Source organism: Hemitrygon akajei, chromosome 29, assembly GCF_048418815.1.
Source record: "Hemitrygon akajei chromosome 29, sHemAka1.3, whole genome shotgun sequence".
Taxonomy (NCBI): domain Eukaryota; kingdom Metazoa; phylum Chordata; class Chondrichthyes; order Myliobatiformes; family Dasyatidae; genus Hemitrygon; species Hemitrygon akajei.
In genome coordinates this window covers 44,875,089-44,900,139 of record NC_133152.1, presented here as the reverse complement: position 1 = coordinate 44,900,139, position 25,051 = coordinate 44,875,089, and the positions used below count along the sequence as shown (strand labels likewise).

The 25,051-nt window shown below is 44.2% G+C and overlaps 1 protein-coding gene across 1 annotated transcript in view; it reads right to left on the bottom strand.

The window, feature by feature from the left end:
* klhl17 (kelch-like family member 17) overlaps nt 1-25,051 on the bottom strand; it is a 58,761-nt gene that overhangs the window by 32,611 nt on the left and 1,099 nt on the right. Inside the window, exons 2-7 of the mRNA XM_073032303.1 lie at nt 24,641-24,793; nt 11,905-12,169; nt 7,894-8,015; nt 6,558-6,779; nt 1,247-1,363; nt 589-802 (exon numbers count right to left, since the gene is read on the bottom strand). Coding sequence (XP_072888404.1) covers nt 589-802; nt 1,247-1,363; nt 6,558-6,779; nt 7,894-8,015; nt 11,905-12,115 — 886 coding nt within the window. The 5' untranslated portion in view covers nt 12,116-12,169; nt 24,641-24,793. The remainder of the gene's footprint in view (nt 1-588; nt 803-1,246; nt 1,364-6,557; nt 6,780-7,893; nt 8,016-11,904; nt 12,170-24,640; nt 24,794-25,051) is intronic.

The following is a 25,051-nucleotide window of genomic DNA, read 5'->3' as shown; positions in this document are numbered from 1 at the left end:
ACACCGTTAAGGACAGTGAAAGGACGGTCTCCACCAAGGTGTGCGTTCAGACAACACTGCTACTCTCCAGTGCGTCCTTATTAGGGCAACATGATAGCACAGCGGTCAGCATTGACTACTATGTAGTAGCATTATGCTAACCGCTACACTCCCCTACCGCCTCTGTCTACGTACCACTATTGGCAAAAAGCGGCTACTGAATTCACACAGAACCCAGAGCCAAACAAGATTTCAATAGAAGTAAATGAGATAAATCTGTGCGTAGCAACACCAGCATCATGATTAGCACCACGTGTTACAGGGTTCGATTCCTGGGGCTGTCTTTAAGGAGTTTGTACGTTCGTTCCCCGACCACAAGGGCTCCCCCCACAATCTAAAGACACGCAGATTTGGGTTTGTATGTTGTGGGCATGTTACGTTGGTGCTGGAAGGGTGGTGACACTTGTGGGATGCTCAGCACGATCCTCGCTGATTTGACACATTTCATTGTATGTTTCAATATAAACGTGACAAATGAAGCTAATCCTTAACTGTAAAGTTAAACATAAACTTGATTAAAGAGTTAGAACTTAGGAGAGGCATACCTACCGACTGCAAAAAGTACAGGGCTAGCACCTTCACAGTGTCGAGGTCTGGTTCTGGTGTTGCTGAGGACTCCGCGCTGTTCGGGCATGAGGTGATACTTCAGAGCCTCGATGAGGAGGTCTTTGCACTCAGAGTGGTGCCTGACCAGCAGTTCCGTGTCGACGTTACTCATCAGGAAATCCCGGGTCAACAGAGGCAGGCGCACGCACTTCATCAGCTGTGGGAATTCACAGAAACTTAGTCAGTTTCGTAAGAATATAAGGTGAAGGAGTAGAATTCAGCCGTTTGACCCATCAGGTCTTCTCCACCTTTCCATCATGGCTCACTTATCTCTCCCAAACCGATTCTACTTTCTCCCCATGATCTTTGATGCCCAGACTAATCAATAACCTATCAACCACAGCTTTAAATATACCCAATGACTTGGCCTCCAGAGCCATCTACGGCAAAAAATCCCACAGCTTCACCACCCTCTTTCTAAAGAAATTCCTCCTCATCTCTTTTCTAAATGGACGCCCCTCTATTCTGAGGCTGTGCCCGCTGGTCACTAATGGAACCATTCTCTTCATGTCCACTCTATCTAGCCCTTTGAATATTCAGTAAGTGAGACAACAGATGATACACTTGTTGGCAGGGATAATCATTTGATTCGGTTCCTTACTCGAGGGACATGCTGGCGTCTGCTATCCACATCATGTTTGACCCAGCTCAGCACGGCCCTGTAGACCTCTTCTTCTGAAGGGACATTCAGGTTGTCACTGGAAATAAGATCAAGCACCTGTAAAACAAGGAAAAATTATTCCAATACAGCACAGAAAGATCCCTTTTTGACATTGTGACTGTGTGGCTTAAACCTTCTCCTCTGTCCTCCCCTCTCAAAATTCAAAGTAAATTTATAATCAAAACTACTAATATGTCACTATATACAACCCTGAGATTCATGTTCTTGAGTCAATGAAAGATCACACCAACTCGGACGTTCTACCAGAACGCAGAAGACAAGAAACTGTGCAAATACAAAAAGAGAGAAACAATAATAAAAATAAATCAGTAATATCTTATCCAAAACTGAGAAGTTGCTTTGAGACTGGAAAAATTCTAAGCAAATACGGATACAGGCAGTCCCATAGTTACGACCATCCGACTTACGGACAACTCGTACTTACGAACCAAGGAAGGAGAACGCCGTCCGCCATTTTAAGTCGGATCACGACGCCGTCTGCCATTTTAAGTCATTGCCGTGACTCCCATATCATCCGTGCTGAGTTGATGTCGAGCTCGCAACTCGACCTCGTAAAAAAAAAACACTGCCACCTCCAGTTTAAATTTCCACGCGGAATATTGTGGAGGATCAAATACCCAAACCCAGCACACACCCCACTTGTCCCCACGTCCCCACGTCTCAGTGTGGTGGAGTTTAGGACCCGGGGAATTCAGTGCAGTGGTCCTCGGGAGCCGTCACTCGCAGTGTTTCTGTTCTATTGATGGGAAACGATAACGATTGAAAATAAAGTGGAAATAATAAAGCGTTTGGAAAGAGGTGAAATGCCGTCGGTCATTGGAAAAGCGTTAGGCTACAGTCAGTCAACGATCTGAACAATTTAAAAGAATAAAGGATAAAGTGAGAATAAAGGAGCATGGGAAAGGCCCTGCCCCGATGAAAGCTACAATTATTACTAAGCAACGCAGTGGTTTAATTATTGGAATACATATGTTTCTTAAGTGTTTTATATGCATAGAAAGGTAAAATATATACTGTACTATACACTAAGACAAACGTTTGACTAACTGACACTAAATACTACCAGATGTACTTCTTCCGACTTGCGTACAAATCCAACTTAAAGACGGACTCAGGAACGGAACTCGTTCGTAACCCGGGGACTGCCTGTAATTCTTTTATTTACAAATATGTTAACTTATGAGATGTGGACTTTGTGGGCAGTGCCATCATTTACTGTCCATCCTATCATCACCAATAACTGGACTCAGAACATATACTGCTCAAACATATTTTATTTTATTTTTGCACAAGAAAAGCAGCATGGCCCTGTCACCACACTCTTCTGAAATCTATACAGAGGAAGCCCATTTTTATCCAGAATTTACTAGCAATTATGGATATTGAGCATTTGGTAAGCTGTGTATGTTTGAATTCCTTATTTGCAAGAACATTCACCATTCACAATACCAGTGTTAAAAGTCAATAGAAACTACAATGCCTAGAATAAGTATTCACCCCCCCCCCCCAGAAGTTTTCACGTTTAACTGTTTTACATTGAATAACAATGGATTTAATTTGGCTTTTATTTTGACGCTGATAAACAGAAAAGACTCTTTCTTGTCAAAGTGAAAACAGATCCCTACAAAGTGTTTGTAGTGTTCAGTATTTGGCTGAGTGAAATTATTCTCTCTGATTGAGGGGTCATAACTGCTCCTGAACCTCGTGGTGTGGGTCAGGAGTCATATTGGCCCAGTGAGGTGGGTTTTACAGACTTTCTTTCCTGAGGGACATCTGAGGGTTTTCACAACAATCCAACTTCATGTCACCATTGGGTAAAACACTGGTGACAATCTAAAAAAAAATATTCTTATACTCTTTATACTGTGTGGTGGTTGGTCTGGAGTTGTTTTTTTCTTGTGTTGTGGGGCTTGGGGAGGACGCTAAGCTCACTTGTCTTTAATTTAGGTGCTTTTTTTCTTAAATTTTCTTCCTTTGTAGCATATTGTTATTGTATGCTTAATCTTGCACTGTATTAATGCTCCTCATTGGGATTTGGGGTTTTTAATTTTGTAAAATGTTTTGAAAAACTAATTTAAAATTTTTTTTAAAAAATATTAAAAGATAACCTCAAACTACAGAGAGAATGCAGATACGTTCTCCAAACTTTGGTTCCAACCGTGTGTTCTCAAGCTTGTATGGTCACTTGAACTCTTGTGGCTGGGCCCTGTGTCAATGTGTCACTAGACCCCAACCCTACCTTTTGTATCGTAACCCCAATCCTTCTGTGCAGGTCCTTGTATTTAGGAATGTTCAAAGATTTAAAGTACATTTATTATGTATATTTACAGAATACAACTCCGAGATTCATCCTCCCACAGGCAGCCACGAAACAAAGAAACACCATGGAACCTGTTCAGGTAAACATCAGACACTCAGCGTGCGAGAAAAAGAACAAATTGCGCAATCAGCAAAAAGTGAGCGAGCATTGCATAGAATGTCAAACATCAAACCAGCGGTATTCAGTTTAATTCAGTTCAGCGCCGTGCCGCTAGCCAATACAGGCTGCAGGTCCATTCTTCGCCAAGGCATCCCAGTCACAATTGATCATCCCAAACAATCTACTCAAAAACAGCAAAAAAAAATTGTCCCCTATCCCTAACCTCTGTGTCTGAGTTCTTACAGCCTCACATTAAATTTTCTATTCAAAATTCAAAGTACATTTATTATCGAAGTATGTATACATTATACAACCCTGAGATTTTTTTTGCAGACAGCCATAAAACAAAGAAACACCTTTGATGCATTTAAATAAACCCTCCCCCACACACAACAAATCGGTCAAACATGTAAAAAAAGAACAAATCATGTAAACAGCAAAAGAGCAAACAAATATCACACATAACATTAGCCATCAAACTGCAGAGTCCCCAAAACTGAGTCCACACGTGAGCTGCCGAGACAATCAAACCTTGTAGCATGGGACGCAAGACTCCTGCATCCTCCTCTGGCAACAGCAAGAGGGAGACTGGTCAAGCACAGGCAGACTGCACTGAACAACTCCTCGTTTTCCCCTCTCGTCCTCGTCGATCTTAATCTTGCTCGCCACATTAATCAGCATGGAGTAATGGAACCGACCACAGGTTCGTATTCTACCACTTTCCCAGGAGATCGCTGAAGTGCCAGATCGTTCAGTTGGCCCAAAAATACATTCACAAAAGGGAAATTACAGCCTGCACCAATTGCAATGCAGAAAAAGTATATTTAGAAGAAGAATACCAAGCTATTTTATAAACTGTCTACAAGATGTCACCATTGGTCCTGGGCACCATCTTGCTGGAACCCTGTTGGTCAGCATTAGACCTATTTGATCAGCTGACCTGTATGTATAAATTCTTGACCTTCACCTTTATGTTACTGCTCATGTCCTAACAGTCCTAATCCTAACCTTTGTGCCTGAGATTTTGTACTTTAATGCTAATTTGTTCTGGAGGCGGAGTGATGTCAAGATGACGCTAAAAGGTGACTCCTTTGCTTGCATTTTCGGAAACCGCTCTTTTTCTATCTTTGATCTTGTGTTTCCTTTTCAAGGTTCTTCTGAAGACCCTGACCTGGAGTTACACGCTGACTTCAGCTCTTTGCGGGAATGGGATCGCTCTCAGAGCTTTACGACTGGCCACTTTTTGACATACCAAGGAAGTGGCCTGGAAGTCGAGCACGCCTTCAGCTTTCCGGATTTCCACGACTCTGGAGCTGTGCTGATTCTAGGCCGTTGCCCCTGACGGAGGCATCGCGGGAGAACACGGAACATCGGGAGCAACGGGTTAGCTGCTGTGGTTTGTGTGTCCAGAGACCCGAGCCCTGGGGCCGACTCTCTGGGCACAGAGCTCGGAAAAAACAAAGCAAGAGATTTTAACATCGTAAATCAGCAAGTTGTTTGTTATGGCTCTCCTCTCACTGTTAAATGGGAGCACTTCTTTTTCCCTTATTAGGGAGAGAGCGTGTGTGGTATGTCGAATTACCGGGTGAACGAGTAGTTTTTGGGGTACTCCAAGTCTGTGTCTTTATTGATGCATTGCTGCACACGAGTGCTCGGTGGAGGGTGCTGATGCTTTTTGCCGGTCATTGGCTTACTGCTGCTTGTGCGTGGGAGGGGGTATCTGCGGGAGGGCTTTGGGATTCTAATGTTTTAACTGTCATTCATTCTACGGGGCACTTCTGCTTTTGTGGATGTTTGCGAAGAAAAAGAATTTCTGGATGTATATTGTATACATTTCTCTGACATTAAATGTACCTACTGAAACCTTCCTGTGTCACGTCCTTGTGTTCTAACCCGGGTGTCTGCTCTCATGCTTTGACTTTCAGTTTTATCCACCTAATCCCCGTCCCTTTGTCCTCTCCCTAACCCTTGTGTGTGCCCTACGCTCATATTGCTTACCCAGACACTCGTTGCTGTGTCCCACAGACACATCCTTACCCTGAGCTCAATCCTTATTTGTGTCCCATCCTCATATCCTCACCTTCACCCTGACCCGTGTGTGTGTGTGCACGCGCGTGCGTGCATGCACAATCCTCCCGTCCTCACCCTGACCCTAACCTTTGTTCCCGTGTCATACCTCAATCCTCGTGTGTGTCCTATCCTTGTGTCATTACCTCAAACCTAATCCTTGTCTGTGACCCACAGTCACAGTCTTACCCTGACCCTAACCCTAACCCTTAGAGTCCTGAGAGAAGCCAAGATACTTGAGTATTGAATACAGATCGCAAGAAATGCAAGTGGGGTTGGACCAGGTTAATGAAGGTGTGGGCTGAATCAACGTCACACTGATTATGAAGATCAATAAACTCAAGAGGGATAGATTTCCCACTGCCTATATATTAACACCCTAACCCTCATTCCTGACTGTTTATTCAAAGATTCAAAGTTCACTTATATCAAAGTATGTGTGCAGTACACAACCTTGAGATTCATCTTTCTACAGACAGCCACGAAACAATGAAACCCCATGGAATCTGTTCAAAGAAAACATCAAACACCTAACGGGCAAAAAAAAAAGACCCAATCACGCAAACAGCAAAACCCAAACAAAAAACACATATAATATAAAACATCAAACCAGTCTAGGAATGTTCAGTTTAGTTCAATCTATTGCTGTGTCATTCATTGACTGCAGGCCGCAGAGCCAACCCGCCCCAATCAAAATTGCACAAAACAGCGATTAACAAAAAGGGAGTAACTGGAAACACGAACCTGTTTGAGTGGTAACAGCATAAATTCCTCAGTCTTGGAAACCTCCACGAAGTGCTGGAGCACGTACTTGTGTGCGGATTTCAGCAGGTCACTGCAGGAGTGAGTGTCAGCAAACCCCCGGATCCCTAAGCAGTTGGACGGATCGAGCTGGCTCAGCAGGAATTTGCAGCAGGCGTCACGGACTCCATTCAGCTGGAGCAGGCTAGCCGCAGGGAGCAGGGTCTAGAGGGACGGTGAATAACATAATCCGAGACTTACAAATACAACCTGATCTTACACTTCTAAAGCAATTGCTTCAGATTCAGATTTATTTATCATACGTACATCCAAACCTACAGTGAAAAGTGTCACTTGCGTTAACAACCAGCACATCCAAGAAGGCGCTAGGGGCAGCCCGCAAGTGTTGCCACCCATTCCAGCACCATGACAGCGTACCCATAATGCTCAGTAGAATATCACAGAACACACCGAGCAACAAAAGAAAAACAGTGAAACAAGTCCTGATCCTCGTTCCCACCCATACTTACTGCCTGTTACGACGATAGCATTTAGGGCAGCAAACCCCATCTCTGGTGATGTTCAGGGCTTCTTTCATCTTGGTTTTCACTACTGTCAGTCATGCTGGTTCTGGGTGGAGACTCAGGAACACCATTACACTCAGATTCTTCAAACAATTATTTTGTTTGACCAGTCAGGTTGTTAGTCCTGAACTGAACCCCCAAACCTGGAGGACCGGTGGATCACTCTTAGTCTGGCTTCTTCCCTTTGACCTATTTGGTATACATGACCCTACCAAGAGTCAAAGCACAAGGCTCCGACTCCAGTCAACATGGCTCTCCGAACCACAAGATTGTGGTCCTCTTGGAGGGTCCCACACATACACAGTACTCCAACCCCAGGAGAGACGTTTTACAGTGTCAGTGATGAAGGTTCAATTCCCGTCACTGTTTAATGGGTCTGTGTGTTCTCCCTCCCCATGACCGTATGGGATTCCTCGGGGTACTCCAGTTTCCTGCCACATTCCAAAGACATTTGAGTTGGCAGACCAGACATGATGGGCTGAATGGCCTAATTCTGCTCCTATGTCTTGTGGTCTTATAGGTTATAAGCTGTGGGTTTGCTATGCTGGCACCAGAACCATGTCAACACTTGTAGGCTGCCCCCAGCACATCTCGGACTGTGTTGGTCGTTGACGTAATGGAACATTGTCGCTGTGCGTTTCAATGTACATGTGTTATAAAAAAAACTTAACAATAAGTGAAACATACAACTTTTGCAAGGATTTAAAGACGGCACAGGAAACGCAAAAATTCATGGGAGAAATTGAGGGACCTACCTGCACGTTACCCTCTCCCACCACAATTTCGGCAGTGTAGGCGTATTGTATGAGCTGCTCTAAGGCTTGAGGGTCAATGTCATGTAACGTCACGTGCGTTTGGCGACTTTCGCTCATCTCGTCTGCAAACAGACCCAACAGAAAGCAGGAGTCAGTAGATGACATCAGAGGTAGGCCATAAGACACAGGACGGAACGGTCACGTAGTGGTTAGCGCAACGCTTTACAGTACTAGCGGCACGGGTTCAATTCCTGCCGCTGTCTGTAAGGAGTTCGTACGTTCTCCCCGTGACCACGAGTTTCCTCCATGTGCTCCGGTTCCCCCCCACGTTCCAAAGACGTACCAGTTTGTTGGTTAGTTGGTCATTTCCAGCTTAATGATGTGATGCTGAGGCTTTATCAGGCACTGGTCAGACTACAGTTGGAGCATTGTGAGAGTTTTCGGCCCCTTATTGAAGTAAGAATGCTCTGGCATTGGAGAAGGTCCAGAGGTGGTACATCGGAATTATTCTAGGAACAAAAGGGCTTTGATGTCTCTAGGCCTGTACTCACTGGAGTTTAGAGGGGGGGGGGGGTTATCTCATTGAAACCCATCGAATATTGAAAGGCCTAGATAGAGGGGAGAGGTTGTTCCTTCAGTGGGTGAGTCTAGGACCATAGGGCACAGACTCAGGATAGAAGGATGTCCCTTTAGAACAGAAAGTAGGAGGAATTTCTTTAGCCAGAAGGTGGTGAATCTGTGGAATTCATCACTGCAGCTGGCTGTGAGGCCAAGTCTTTGGGTATATTAAAGCAGAGATTGTGTGCAGTACACTATATTGTACACAGTATTTCTAAGTGCAGCCTCACCAACATCGTTTACAGCTGTACCACAATTTCCAACGCTCGTGCTCAGTGGCATGATGAATGAAGGCAAATATCTTCTTCACCATCCTGTCTTCCTGTCTCTTTACCTTCAGCAACCACAGTCTTGGGCACATCCCATATATATAGCTAGGGTGCCTAAGACTCTACAGTAGTAATTTCACATATTGCACTGTACTACTGCAGCAAAACAAAACAATCACGACATGTGTGAGTGACGATAAACCTGATTCTGATCTGGGTCTCTATTGTGGACTGAGAGTGGGAAGGGGACAGGGAGACGGGAATCATGGTTGGGAAAAGGGGAAGGGAGAGGGAAGCACCAGAGAGACATTCTGTAATGATCAACAAACCAGTTGTTTGGAATCAAATTACCTTGCCTATTGTCTCAGGGCTGGGTGTGTCTGTACCCGCACCGCCTCTCACCCGTCATTCCTTCTCTGCTACCTGTCCCACACCCCTCCCACCGTGCTCCACCCTCACCATTCCCAGCGCTCTTTGCTCCCGCCAGATTTGTAAACTTGCTCGCCACCCCACATTAACAAATATAGTGTGCAGAAGTCAGCTACCCTAACTATATATACATGCCTAAGGCCTTTGCACTGTACTGTATATACCTGTACGCCCAGGCCATTAGGTTTTCCAGCACTTTCCAGAGCCCCACCATCCCCTGTGCCAGTCAAAGTGTGAAACCTGCACTTGTTTTAACTCAAAGTGTAAAATCTGCACTTGTCTGCATTGAATTCCCATTTGTCACTCTCTGGCCTATTTACTGTTGGGTTAGACTATTTAATTGTCATTTTCTTTGCAGCTTAACAATTAATTACCTGCTTGTGTTTTATATAACTACTTATATACACATTTAGTATGTTTCCTAGTGGTCACAGTTTGTAAACATAATCGTTCAGTGTGTCCTCGAGCAGTTACATTTGTGTGATATTAGAAGCATCTCTTGGTATTGTATTATTTAAGTAGGGGTTATCTGATTGGTTGACACTCATCTACAAATTTCAATGGAATGTTACTTATAGGGATATAAAAAGAGCTGACCATATGGCCTCGCCTCCTTTTGTTTCTTCGATCCCTTCTGATACTGTCCACTTTCAATTTTCTTTGTTCTATTAACTCTTAACAAAACGATCGTGAAGCCTCTTTTCTGACTTCAGAAAAAAACCTGGATTAAAAACATCAGAATCCAACATTCCCAAGCTAGCCCAGATCCTCTTGTGAACTCAGATAAGTCTCTAATAGATGGGCTGAATGGCCTGTTTTCATGCTGTGTTTCAGGCACAGAGACACCAATAGATGATACGGCTTGGAACTCTATAGGACACAGTAGCCCACTCAACGGGCAGTTCACCACAGTGGGTTTTTTTATTATTTGCACAATTTGACTTCTTTTGCACATTGGTTGTTTGTCAATCTTTGTTATGCACAGTTTTTCATTGATTCCATTATGTTTCTTTATTTTCCTGAAAGAAAATGAATCTCAAGGTAGTATACGGTGACAAAATCAAAGTTCACTCACTCTACCACTATAAAACAGTATTTATTTATTAAAGAGAAACATTATGAAACAGCCTTCTCCGACCCAATGAGTTGCACCGCCTAGCAACCCACCTATTTAATACTATCCTATTCACAGAAGAATTTACAATGACCTATTAACCTACTAACTGGAATGTCTTTGGACTGTGGGAGGAAACCGGAGCACTCAGAGGAAACCTACGTAGTCATGAGGAGAATGTACAGATGGCTCTGAAATTTAGAACTGGATTCAGGTTTAAATCTCCGGCATATATCATGAAATCCGTTGTCTTTGCAGCAGCAGTACAATGTAATACATAATATTAGAGAAAAAAAACTGTCAATTACAGTGAGTGCATATATTAAATAGTTAAATTAGATAAGTCATACTAAAAATGGAAATCAAAAAGTAGTGAGGTAGTATTCATGGGTTCATTGTCCTCCGTACAGAAACTGGATGGCAGAGGGGAAGAAGCTGTTCCTGAATCATTGAGTGCGTGTCCTCAAGCTGCTGATACTGTCCATTGACGATTGTGAAGCAACAGTTCAAGGAGGCGGCACGGTAGCGTAGCAGTCCACTTAACCGTATTAGAGCGCCAGCACCCCGAGTACAATTCCAGTCGCTGGCTGAAAGGAGTTTGTACATTCTCCCCATGAACGCGTGGGTTTCCTCCGGGTGCTCCGATTTCCTCCCACGCTATACAAACGTGCGGGTTAGTAGGTTAATTGATCACACGATTGTAATTGGTTGGTGCAGGCTCACTGGGCCGGAAAGGCTTGTTACTGTGCTGTATCTCTAAATAAAGAAATAAAATAGAATCGCTGTCCACCACATTCTCAGGGGCATTAATAGTAATGCACAGAAAATGCTGGAGGAACTCGGCAGTCAGGCAGCATCTATGGAAATGAATAGACAGTTGATGTTTCGTGTCAGTACTGTGTAATCAGCCAGTCCTGATGAAGGGTCACGGCTTGAAACATCAACTGTTTATTCATTTCCATAGATTCCACCTGACCTGCTGAGTTCCTCCAGCACTTTGTGTGTGTTGCTCTGGATTTCCAGCATCTGCAGAAACTCTGGTGTTTATTCAAGATTATTTAATGACATTTCCAGTACACAAGTGTAAAGGAGAACAAAATAATTGGTACTCTGGATATAAAGCAGCACAACAATAATAAGATAAAGAACACAATATTAAAAAATGCAATAAATATAAACACAAATATACAAATATTAGTATATCTTGTAATGCCACTGTGACACTCTTAATTTCTTTTGGGATCAATAAAGTATCTATCTATGTATCATATACTGTACACAGTTTGATTGTAAGTTCATAAAGTGACACTAGCCACAGGAGTGTCTGTAGGTAAGGTGACCCTGACAGGAAAGGATAAAGTAGTGGTGGTTGGGGGTGTGGAGGGCTGAATTAACGGGTGGAGGTGCTGATCTGCTTACAGCTTGGGGAAAGTAACTGTTTTGGGTTCTCCTGGTCCTGGTATAGATGTGACATAGCATGAGAAGTTGTCTGAGATGTGCACTTCAACGCTTAATTGAAGTCAACTGAATGCTTTGCGACAGCCACGTTCCCCACCCACCTTCCCGAATGAAGGAACTTACTTGTAAACATGGCATGGAAGTACGGGCTGCAGGAGGCCAGCACCAGTTTGTGCGCCTTGATTTCCTTGTTCCCCACGTGCAGCACGATGTCGCACAGCAGCCCTCGCTGCCTCATCCTGTTCATGGAGACGAAGGCATCGTGGTAGTGCCGCTTGGAATTGTGGGAGATGCTGTGTCCGTCGCGGTTCAGTAACTGCATTCCGCCTTCCATCCTGGGAATCCGCTCCTATCCCCCCCCTTTGCTTGACGGTTCTGCTCTCAGCCACTGCAAACGAGAAGCAAGGTTTAAGCCAAGGGTTAAATCAAAAATGAAAGGAACTGGAATTGGAGCTAGTTCATTACTGTCCGGGTGGCGGGTGGAGATACGTCTCCACCAAAGGAGGTGTAGGGCACCCCTTCCCTCCAAAGCAATAGATATAAATCGCTGGAGGAACTCAGTAGATTGGGCAGCATCCACGGAGATCAATAAACAGTCAACGTTTTGGGCCAAGACTTTTCTTCAGGACTGGAAAGGAAGGGGGAAGACGTGGGGGAGTGGAAGGAGGGTAGCTACAAGGTGATTGGTGAAGTCATGTGGGTGGGAAGATAAAGGGCTGGAGAGGAAGGGACCTGATAGGAGAGGAGAGTGGACCATAGGAGAAAGGAAGGCAACAGCTGGGTGAGAAGAGGTAAGAGGCCAGATTGGGGAATAGAGGAGAAGGGGAGAGAATTTTTATGGAGTGCAGATATTCGACAAAGCGGTTCCCAGTTTATGACAGGTCCCTCCACTAGCCTGCAGGTCACCCTTGGATAAGGCACAGCACCTGCTTAGCTCCACCCATCCCTCTCTCCCCACCAATCAGGGTCAGGTGAAGCAATGGGAGCAGGTGGTGGATGGTCGTATGAGCAGCCGGTGCACATCACAAATCCTGGTTCTGTGACCACCGACTCCAGGCAGACAATCTCTGAAGAGTATTGATAATGGCTGGAGTCCCCTGTCTTGTTATTGCCCAGAAGAAGGCAATGGTAAACCACTTCTGAAGAAAATTTGCCAAGAACAATTATGATCATAAGACCATCTTTGCCCACGCCTTACGACATGGCACATAATGATGTTGATTATTACTGTCACATGTACCGAGTTACAGTGAAAATCTTGTCTTGCATACTGTCCATACAGATCAAATCATTATGCAGTGCATTGAGGTAGAACAATGTAAAACAATAACAATGCAAAATAAAGTGTAACGGCTACAAAGAAAAATCAAAACTAAATTTATTATCAAAGTAAGTACACTCAGTGGCCACTTTATTATGTACCTGCTCCTTAATACAAGTATCTAATCAGCCAATCATGTGGCAGCAACTCAGTGCATAAAAGCATGCAGACGTGGTCAAGAGGTTCAGCTGTTGCTCAGACAAAACATCAGAATGGGGAAGAAATGTGATCTAAGTGACTTTGTGGAATGATTGTTGGTGCCAGACAGGGTGGTCTGAGTATCCCAGAAACTAATGACCTCCTGGGATTTTCACATCCAACAGTCCCCAGAGTTTGCAGAGAATGGTGTGAAAAACAAAACCATACAGTGAGGGGCAGACTGTGGGTGAAAGCACCTTGTTAATGAGAGAGGTCAGAGGCGAATGGCCAGACTGGTTCAAGCTGACAGGAAGGTGACAGTAACTCAAATAACCACGTGTTTCAACAGTGATGCGCAGAAGAGCATCTCTGGATGAACAACATGTCGAACCTTGAAGTGGAATACAGAAAGCAGAAAACCACACCAGGTTCCACCCCTGTACCAAATGAAGTGGACCTTGAGAGTATTTCTTATTGTAATTTAGTTTATTTTATGTATTACACTGTACTCCTGCCAGAGAAGACCAAATTTCACTACATAGGTCAATGATATTAAACGTGATTCTGATATCTTTGGAATATATGACTTATTAATGCAACTAAGAAAATGAATTCAGGATCTGTTACCCAATATTTGTATTTAATATTTGGAAACTACTTGCCCCTTAAATTGCACCCATTGCATTAAAGAGTCTGTAATTCTACTCCAGTGAGTCAGGTAATAATTGTTTTCTATACGACTATGAGGGTGTCCATTCTCCACGCACCTGATATATCTGTTTCTGTTCCAGTCTGGCATTTCAAGGAGCTTGTTTCCTTCACTGTCTCACACACACAACGTGCTGGAGGAACTCAGCAGGTCAGGCAGCATCCTGATGAAATGTTTCGGCACAAAGCGTCGACAGTTTATTCATTTCCATAGACGCTGCCCGACCTGGGGAGTTTCTCCTGCATTTTGTGTGTGCAGCTCCAGATTTCCAGCACCTGCAGAATCTCCTGTTTATGATGTGCAGGAATCTGTTTCAAGGTTATTTCTCAGGAAAAAGCATTCCCTTATGTTTTATTCAAAATAAATTCTACAGCATTATGCGTCCTTGTGTATTTTTTCCCAGCTGGAAGGATCTCCTGTCTCACTGCTTGCTTTGTGTTGCCGACTGTACTATTTACGTTCCCTTCAGGACACCCTAAAGTGCATTATAACCAGTGAAATACTTTTCTTAAGACTTACAATGTAGAACATTACAGTACAGGCCCTTCAGCCCACGAAGTTGTGCTGACCCGATCAATCTAACCCTTCTTCCTGACATGGCTCTCCATTTTTCAATCATCCATGTGCCTACCTAAGAGACTCTTAAATGTCCAGAATTATATCAAAATCAGGTTTATTTTCAATGACCCAAGTCATTAAAACGTGTTGTTTTACGACGGCAGTATAGTGCAATATTTTATACAATTCAATTAAATAAATAATGCAAAATGAAAGCAAGAATAGTGTGGTCATGTTCATGGATTCAGAAATCTGAGGCAGAGGGGAAGAAGCTGTTGCTAAAACATCGAGCGTGTGCCTTCAGGCTCCTGTACCACCACTCTGATGAGAAGAGAGCACGTCCTGGGTGGTGGGGTTCCTTAATGAAGGATGCCGTTTTTACAAGGAATCACATTTTGAAGATATTCTCGATGGTAAGGAGGCTAGTGCCTCCTGGAGCTGGCAGAGTCAACAACCCTCTGCAGGTTTTTCTGATCCTCTGCACTTGCTCTTGCGTTCCACAATGTGATGCGACCGGTCAGAACGCTCTCCATGGTGCATCTGTGTAGAGTCTTTGATTCCATTCTATCTGCCTCTACCACTACCCCTGGCAGAGCGCTCAACTCTGTGTAACACAGAGCATTTTACTCTCTGTGTAAAAAAGCCTTTCTCTGACATCTCCCTATACTTTCCTTCAATCACCATAAAATGATGCTCCCTCGTATTAGTCATTTCCACCCTGTCGCAGGGTGTCTACTTGATCTATGCCTCTTATCATCATCTAGTACAACTCTATTAAGTCACTTCTCATCCTCCCTCACTCCAAAGAGAAAAGCACAAGCTCACTCAACATGTCTTCATAAGACAAGCTCTCCAATCCTAGCATGGTAGTGTAGGGTTTAGCAGAGCGGGTTCAGTTCCCACTGTTGCCTGTAAGGAGTTTGTACGTTCTCCTCAAGCTCGCATGGGTTTCCTCGGAGTGTTCTGGTTTCCTCCCAAATTCTAAAGGCGTACCAGTTGGTGGGTTAATTGGTCATTGTAAATTGTCCCGTGATTAGGCTAGGATTAAATTGAGGGTTGCTGGGCAACGCAGCTCGAAGGGCCGATAGGGCCAACTCTGAGCTGTATATCAATAGGGGTTCAATTTCCACTGCTGACTGTAAGGTGTTCCTATGTGGAGGAATGTTGTTTCATTTGGAGGCAAACATATGTACGGTTGAAAGACATCACAAGTGTTGACATGGTGCCACTTGCGGGCTGCCCCCAGCACACTTGCAATGTGTTGGTCATTGACACAAATGACTCGCTTCACAGGTGGTTTCGATGTTCCAATACACATGACAAATCTTTAAAAGTACGAGAACAGCTCTGATCTGCAGGTCGACGGATAAAGTGCCAGAAGTTGCATTAGGCCGAGTAGCGCCTTTTCGCTCAGTATACAAGCAGCGGGATAAATGGCCCCCTTCGGTGTTGTATTTTCCATAATCCCATGCTTTCTATGCACTCTACTATCCATTCTTTCAATATTTAATGGCACCTTTCAGGAGGTTCAGAGCCAATAAATTACTTTTGAAAAATGGTCACAGTAGGTGACACAGCAAGTAAGTTAAATTTGTTCTGAAGGTGTTGACAGAAGAATCAATTAGAGAGCAAGCACAGGGGGAACCTGTTTCTCTTCAGGTAACATCATGGGATCTGTTCTATCCATCTGTACAACATTTCCAAATCAACCACAACAACACACACACAAAATGCTGGAACAACTCAGCAGGTGAGACTGCATCTATAGAGGAGAATAAAGAACCGATGTTTCACGCCAAGGCCCTTCATCAGGACTGGAAAGGAAGGGGGAAGAAGCCAGAATAAGAAGGTGGGGAGAGGGGTAAGGAGTACAAGATGGCAGGTGCTAGGTGAACACACTCTCACAACGCTGGAGGAACTCAGCAGATCAGCAGCAGGTATGGAAATGAACTGTGAAGGTATGGAAATCAGGACTGTGAAGGGTTTCGGCTGAACAATTGACTGCTTATTCCTCTCCTGACCTGCTGAGCTCCTCCGGCATTTTGTCCTGGATTTCCAGCATCTGCAGAATCCCTTGTGTAGGTGATAAGTGAAGCGAGGTGAGGGGGAAGGTGGGTGTGTGAGGGAGGGGGGGCTGAATTGAGAGGCTCGCAGATGATAGGTGGAAAAGGTGAAGGGCAGAAAATGAATCTGATTGGAGCGAGCATGTGTGAGGGCAAGGTTGCAGAGTCAGAAGGCAGCAGAGATCACAGAGGGGGAGCAGCGAGAGAGGGTTTCACTGACCTCCCGTGAAAGAGGAGATTTAAACTTCCTCAGAGTAGCTAATTCCTCAGAGACTTCACAGTGGAGAAAATCATAAACATGAGAGATTCTACAAATGCTGGAAATACACAGCCACAGCCTGCGGTTGGGGAGGAGGTACAGAAGCCCGATTTTCCCAACCATAATTCCGCTCTCCCTGCCCCCTTCCCACAATCAAGACCCATATCAGAATCAGGTTTCTCATCACTCACATATGTCATGAAATTTTTTTCGCAGCAACAGTATAGTGCAATACACAAATTTCTACAGTACTGTGTAACATTCTTAGACACCCTAGTTATGTATATGTGCCTAACGCTTTTGCACAGTAATGTCCTTTCCTGCAACAATCAGGTTCTTGAACCGACCCGGATAACTCGAACCCTACATCAGCAACAGAACACTATGAACCATCTCCTGCACTACCATGGACTTGTCTTCAATAATTTTGGGGGTCCTCTATTGTTTCCAGTGCTCCTGGTGCGGCCCCCTCCACATTGGTGAGACCCAGCACGGATTGGGGGACCTCTTCATCGAACACCTTCATTCTGTGCACCGCAAAAGCAGGATCTCTCAGCAGCTACCCATTTCATTTCAACTTCCCATTCCAACATGTCGGTCCGTGGCCTCCACCACTGACATGACGAGGCCAAACTCAGGTTGGAGGAGCAACACCTCCTACCTGATGGCATGAACATTGATTTCTCCAACTCCCAATAATCTCTTCCCTCCTACCCCTCTCTCCTTCTCCCTTTTTCCATTCCCTCACTCAGGTTCCTCACTCACCCTTTCTCCTCTTCTCACCTGCCCATCACCTCCCTGATTCCACTCTTCCTTCCCTTTCTTCCATCATCCACTCTCCTCTCCTAGCAACACACACAACATGCTGGAGGAACTCAGCAGGCCAGGCAGCATCTATGGAGAAGAGTATTGTTGATGTTCTGGGCCGAAACCCTTTGGCAAGACTCTCCTCTCCCATCAGATTCATTCTTCTTCACCCTTCTGCCTCTTCACCTATCACCTCCGAGCTTCTTACTTAATTTCCCCCTCCACCATCCACCCATCTTCCCCTTCACCTGGTCTTCTCTATCACCTGTCAGCTTATACTCTTTCCACAACCCCACCTTCTTATTCTGGCTTCTTCTCTCTTCCTTTCCAGTCCTGTTTATTCCCCTCCATGGATGCTGTCCAACTTGTTGAGATCCTCCAGCATTGTGCATGTGTTTCTCAGGATTTCCAGCATCTTCAGAATCTCTTGTGTTTATGCAGAGCCATCCTAACTGAGATTATCCACCACAACACCAGGGAAAGTGGTCTATGATATTCCATAAAGTAACAAACTTCTGACCATCGAACTTTAAGTAATTTTAGAAAATAATAGTAACAACAATAACTCATACAATGTAGTTCAAAGTGCTTTACAAAGTACAAACGTGAAAATAAAAGACAAAAATATGTTGGTTAAAAGCAAAGTTAAATAAATAGGTTTTGAGCTGCTGTTTAAAAGATGTCAACTGGGTCTGCATCCCTTATAGTTTTAGGTATTGATTTCCATAATTTAGGAACATAGTTCAAAAAAAGCTGTCCTGCCAATTATCTTTAGAGGGAGTTGGATGAACTCAGCAGGTCAGGCAGCATCCATTGAAATGAGCAGTCAACATTTCGCGCTGACATGCAGAGTTCTTCCAGCTTTTGTACGTGTTGATTTGACCACAGCATCTGCAGTGTACTTTGTGTTATCTTTAGAGGGAGATTGTTTACATTTAAGGTACCAACCTCAGAGTTCAAGAAGGATTATGAGACAAAAGCAATTCCATGATGTACTCCAGTCCCAGACCATTGAGAGCTTTAACAACAAGTAAGAGTACTTTAAAAACAATTTTAAAAGATACAGGAAGCCAATGCACAGTAGCTAGTATGGGAGTGATATGTTCCTTCATCCTGATTTTAGTTAAAATTCTAGCTGCGGCATTCTGAATGAGTTAAAGTTTGTCAATAGATTGCCTGGAAAGCTGATACAAAGCTTACTTGATTTCACTTTATTTACACCCAAGTTGGTGTGGTCTTTCATTGAATCTGTTATAGTTATTATTAAGATGAGAAGATATAGGAGCAAAATTAGGCCATTTGGCCCATTGAGTCTGCTCCACCATTTGATCATAGCTGATCCATTTTTCCTCTCAGCCCCAATCTCCTGCCTTCACTCAATATCCCTTCTCACCCTGACCAGTTGAGAACCTATCAAGCTCTGCCTTAAATATACAAAGGACACAGTGGACACAGCCTCAGAATAGGAGGGGGCATCCTTTTAGAACAGAGGTGAGGAAGAAAGAGAGAGGTGAATCTGTGGAATTCTTTGCCACAGGTAACTGTGGAGGCCACGGCTTTATGTATATTGAAGGCAGAGGTTGATAGATTCTTGATTGGTCAGAACATGAAGGGTTATGGGTACAAGGCAGGAGATTGAGGCTGAGAGGAAAACTGGATCAGCAAAATGGACCAATTCTGATCCTATATCTTATGGTCTTAAAACTGCGCACAATGCTCCAAGTGCAGACTGACTTGTAGCCTTATAAAGGTTCAGCATCACATCCTTGCTTTTATATTCTAGTCTTCTCAAAATGAATGCTAACATTGCATTTGTCTTCCTTACCACCGTCTCAAACTGCAAGTTAACTTTTAGGGGATCCTGCAGGAGGACTCCCAAGACCCTTTGCACCTCAGATTTGTGAATTTGCTCCTTGTTTAGAAAACAGTCTACTCCTGTGTGAACAGTATACAAGACAACCTTTTCACTTTATCTCGGTTAATGTGACAATAATAAACCAATGTTAGTTCCTTAAGGTTGTTATAGCTAGTAGGGGGTAAGGGGGGGGGGCAGCTGTAGTATTGGGAATAAGCTCCCACTACCCATTAAATGCTCCCAATGACATGCATCTCAAACAGCCTCTGCAACCATGTCCAGCTGCTGACCTTCTAATGTGGTTCAGCTACTAAGGCTGGTGGAGCCGTTTCTACTGATGGGAGAAGAGGCAAAGGCGGGTTACTGATACCTTAAAAGCAATCACTTTGGGCATATGGGGCTCATCAGCTGTGGTTAGCGGCACACCTAGAAGGAAAACTCTGATCTCAAACCTCTGCTGTCTTCAGCTATACCCACTCATGGAGAGGGCTTCAGGAGCAAACCCAGAGGAAAAATCCGGAGCTGGAATACCCAAGGAAGTTCACTGACTGGCAACTCTTGCTGGTGCCAAACTGTTTCAGTCTCCGTTGTTCTTTTGGATTCATCAGATGGGTTGAGAGGGGGAGCCTACTACAGGGGCAACAGCTTGCTCTCCATACTGTACTGCCCTGGGTTGTGTATTAGATAGACAATTGGGACACATCATCCATGATTGACCCCACCCAATGGAGGGTGTAAAAAAAAACACTATCAAAGTCACTGTGTTCACTAACACCTCATCTCGATCCAAACCACCCATTCAACCTCTTGATCAAGCAGTGTTTAGTTGGGAGACGCTGCCACCTTTATGATGAGACATTAACTTGAGGCCATCTTCGGATGGATTTAAAATACCTTTTGCATCATATTTCAAGAGGAGGGGAGATGCACTGGCTGAACACGTCAGGTATGAACATAGAACATTATAGCACAGTCAAGACCCTTCAGCCCATAATGTTGTGTCAACCCCTTAACCTTCTCTCCTACACAGCCCTCTATTTTTCTACCATCCAAGTGCCTATCTAAGAGTTTCTTAAATCCTCCTAATGTATCTGCCTCCCCAGTGGCACAATCCACACACCCAGCACTCTCTGCATAAAGAACCCACCTCTGACACCCCCTTTATACTTTCCTCTAATCACCTGAAAAATACGTCCCCTTGTACCACCCACTTTTGCCCTGGGACTAAGTCTCTCGCTATCTACTCAATCAATGCCTCTCGTCATCTTGTACATCTCTCTCACAGGAGGTGTAAGGGGCTCCTCCCCTCTGCTAGCCTGCAGGTCACCCTTGGGCAAGGTGTAGCACCTGCTTGCCCCCCCCCCCCCCACCCCACTGGTCAAGGTCAAATGAAGCCATGGGAGCAGGTGGTGGATGGTCGTACCAGCAGCCGGTGCATATCACTAGTCCTGGTTATGTGACCACCGACACCAGGCAGACAATCTCTGAAGAGTATTGATAATGGCTGGGGTCACTCATCTTGTAAAGACTCTGCACAGAAGAAGGCAATAGCAAACCATTTCTGTAGAGATATTTTCCAAGAATAATCATGGTCATGGGACCACAATCGCCTACGTCACATGACATAAGACCCTAAGACATAGGAGACGCGACAAGCCACTTAGCTCAAGTCCGCTCCGCCATTCCATCATGGCTGATCCCAGATCCCAGTCAACTCCAAACACCTGCCCTCTCACCATATCCTTTGATGCCCTGTCTGAGCAGGAAGCAATCAACTTCTACCTTAAATATAGATAGACAGATAGATAGATAGATACTTTATTCATCCCCATGGGGAAATTCAACATTTTTTCCAATGTCCCATACACTTGTAGCAGAAGCTAATTACATACAATACTTAACTCAGTAATAATATGAAATGCATCTAAATCACTAACTCAAAAAGCATTAATAATAGCTTTAAAAAAAAAGTTCTTAAGTCCTGGCAGTTGAATTGTAAAGCCTAATGGCATTGGGGAGTATTGACCTCTTCATCCTGTCTGAGGAGCATTGCATCGATAGTAACCTACGATATACCCACGGACTTGACCTCAACCACAGTCTGTGGCAGAGCATTCCTCAGATTCACTACTCTCTGGCTAAAATAAATCCCTCCTTACCTCTCACAAACAAGAGAACATTTGCAGATGCTGGAAATCCGAACAACACACACAAAATGCCGGAGGAACTCAGCAGGCCGGGCAGTGTCTATGGAAAAAAGTCCAGTCAACGTTTCGGGCTGAGACTGGAGTAAGAAAAGCTGAGGAGTAGATTTAAAAGGTGGGGGGAGGGAAGAGAGAAACACAAGGTGATGGATGAAAGTGGGAGGGGGCAATGAAGTAAAGAGCTGAGAAGTTGATTGGTGGAAGAGATTGGCTGGAGAAGGGGGAGTCTGATAGGTGAGGATAGAAGGCCATGGAAGAAATAAAATGGGAAGGAGCATCAGAGGGAGGCGATGGGTGGGCAAGGAGGTAAGGTGAGAGAGGAGAAAGGGGATGGGGAATGGTGAAGAAGGGTGGGGGGCTATTACCGGAAATTCAAGAAATTGGTGTTCATGGTGAACATCGTTTGCTGTCTGCATTTATACCCAATCATTGGCTTGTCCTTCCTTACATTCATGTTACATCCATCACCTACTTGTAAACCTGCTGCCTCAGTCCCTCAGCTCTATCATACTGGTTCCCATCCCCTTACCATATTAGTTTAAACCTCTCCCAACAGCTAACAAGTTTGAATTCAGCCAACTCCAAAAACCTGGAGAGGGATGGGCTCCGCCGGGTTTCCGATGCCCAAGATGTGCCGTACGGTGAGCAATCACCAAAAGATCGGTGCAAAAAGCTTGTCATGACGGCGCCCCGACGACTCCACCAGGGGTTAAGGGCGCGCGCACACAAACACACAACAGCTAACAAGCCAAAGGTCATCGAGCTGCAGCTCCAGTTCCCTAACACGGTCTCTAAGGAGCTGCAGCTCGGTGCAGATGCAGCCATCGGGGAGGCCAACACACCACATGCCTTCTTAAATACCCTATCAACTTGCTGGGCAACTTCATGCTATGAAAATGTCAGACAATCGTGAAAACCTGTGGGTTTGCAGAGTCCTGAAAAAGACTTGATGACATGCCACAGTTATGCGGATGTTAGGCAACTGTCTCCTCACGAAACCTTACATCTCGGTATGGGATGAATGATTAAAAAAAAAGGAACCGGCCACCTTTACCCAGTTTGGACAACACGATTCCCATGCTGTCAAAATGTTTTTTTGTACTCCCCAAACAAGTAGAATGTACAACTGTAGGCTCATAACATCGAACCCAGAAGGTGATTCCAGTCAACCAATTCAAATTAGTTATTTAGTACAGATAGATCAGTGTTTGAGGACAAGAAAATTCTGGTCAACCATGATGTTTCACTAAGAAATGCACTCAGTGAAATGCAGAAGGGATGGTGGGAAGGCTGGAGCCACCTCCATCAAGGGCTCTCGCCTCCCCAGCATCGAAGACATTTTCAAAAGGCGATGCATCAAAAGGTGACATCCATCATTAAGGACCCCACCTCCCAGGACATGGCCTCTTCTCATCGCTATCATCAAGGAGGAGGTACAGGAGCATGAAGACGCATACTCAACGTTTTAGAAACGGATCCTTCCACCCGCCATCAGATTTATGAGTAGACAATGCACCCATGAACATTACCTGAGTATTTTTGCTCTACATATTATATATGTATGCAAATATACATATGTGATTATATACTCTATGTATTGCACTGTTCTGCCACCATAAAGCAACACGTTTCACAACAAATGTCAGTGATAATAAACCTGATTCTGAATCTGTGTCACCCAATACATCCAATTAAAATTGTCCATTGAAAACCCATCTCTTCTTGACCGGATTATTCTAAATATTGAGCAAACCTTATCAGAAAGAAACTTTGAAAAGTTGTTTTAAATTAGTTTTCCCGCTGATTTTGCTGTCGGGTGTACTAACATATGTAATGTCATGATGGTCTCTTTTGTCTTGTTTATATACTTATTATTTTCTGTAACTCAATTCACAGTCCACATTACAGTCTGCTGTTGGGGATTTCTGTTTCTGCACACCCTTCATCATTAAAAACCACTCAGAGCTCTGCTCTTCAACACTCCCACAGTAACAAAATTCCTGAAAAAGATTCTCAAGCACCCTGCTGAACTTTCCTCACTGTGATCAACTGTGGAAAAAAAACTCGCCAATTTTAATTTCATTTCGTCCATTCTTTCTTAGCTTCTGTTTCTCCCGCAGCTTCAGGATGGCCAAGGGAGGGTATTCCAAAATCCCTCTGCTTGGGAATTCACATTGCCTGTGAATTCAGGATGACTGGCATTAACTTGTCTGCCACTGTTCACTTGCTGAGGTGTGTGTGTGTGTGTGTGTGTGTATGTGTGTGTGTCACTGTGTATATGTGTGTGCCCGTGTGAGTCTGTGTCTGTGTGTGCCTGTGTGTGTGTGTGTATAGATATATAGAGAGAGAGAGAGACAGAGAGACAGAGAGAACGAGAAATCAGCCCATTCTCTAACCAGGCCCAGTGACTCAGATTTTTTCCCCCTTGCTCATACAAAGGCAACATAATTGGAACGAAGCAGACAATCTCTCTTCACGTACCAGCTGCTGAATTCGAAAGGGTTATTTCTCAGCCAAGGCACGGGGGTGGGGGTGGGGGGGTGGAATACATTCATTAAATGACCGTGTGCTTGTATGTGTGATGCCTTGATTGTAACCAGTTCTCTGCATACTTTGAGCCATCGTGTCACATAAAAAAAATCTCCCCTTGATTGGTGAACAATACACGGCTGTGGCTGGACCTGTGCAATGTGGATGAGCACACAAAACACACAAATAACACACAGTGGCTAGTCGGAGCTTTGTCTAATTTCTGCGGGTGCTTTACAGTCGAGAGGCAAACACAATTACTTTCATCATTCAACCTCAGTTAGAATTGGATTGATTTATATTCTAAACGCGTATTCTTGTATGCAGCTTATAAACGAAGCCTTTTTTCAATTTAATTTTAATCTATAAATTCATAAAAATTGAAACATTGAAGAGGAATTATAAATGTTACTCACAGACCAGCTACCAAAGGATCATTCACAATGTATCCACTTATCACACCCAAGGCCCGTCCTCCTTGATGGTGATTGGTGCGGTGACGTCAATCAAGGGCTCACTACGATAGCGATTGGCCACCCGCTCTGTCCATCACCAATACGCGTCATCGTCTTAAAAGAAAATGCATCTTGCTTAGATAAGCTTGCAACAAACAATGCCCCACATTATTATTTCCTTTATCGTTTAGATATTTCATTGCGGCATTCAAGGACAAAGAAAGGTCTCAATAAAAAGAAAAGACTTGTTAGCAAACCTTATTTTATTGAACAATAACCCCAAAAGATGCTAATAACAAGCATTTTGTCATCGGGAATTATCTCCTGACTGGTAAGTAAACCCATTAAAAGGTAGTTCACCCCGCAAAAAAA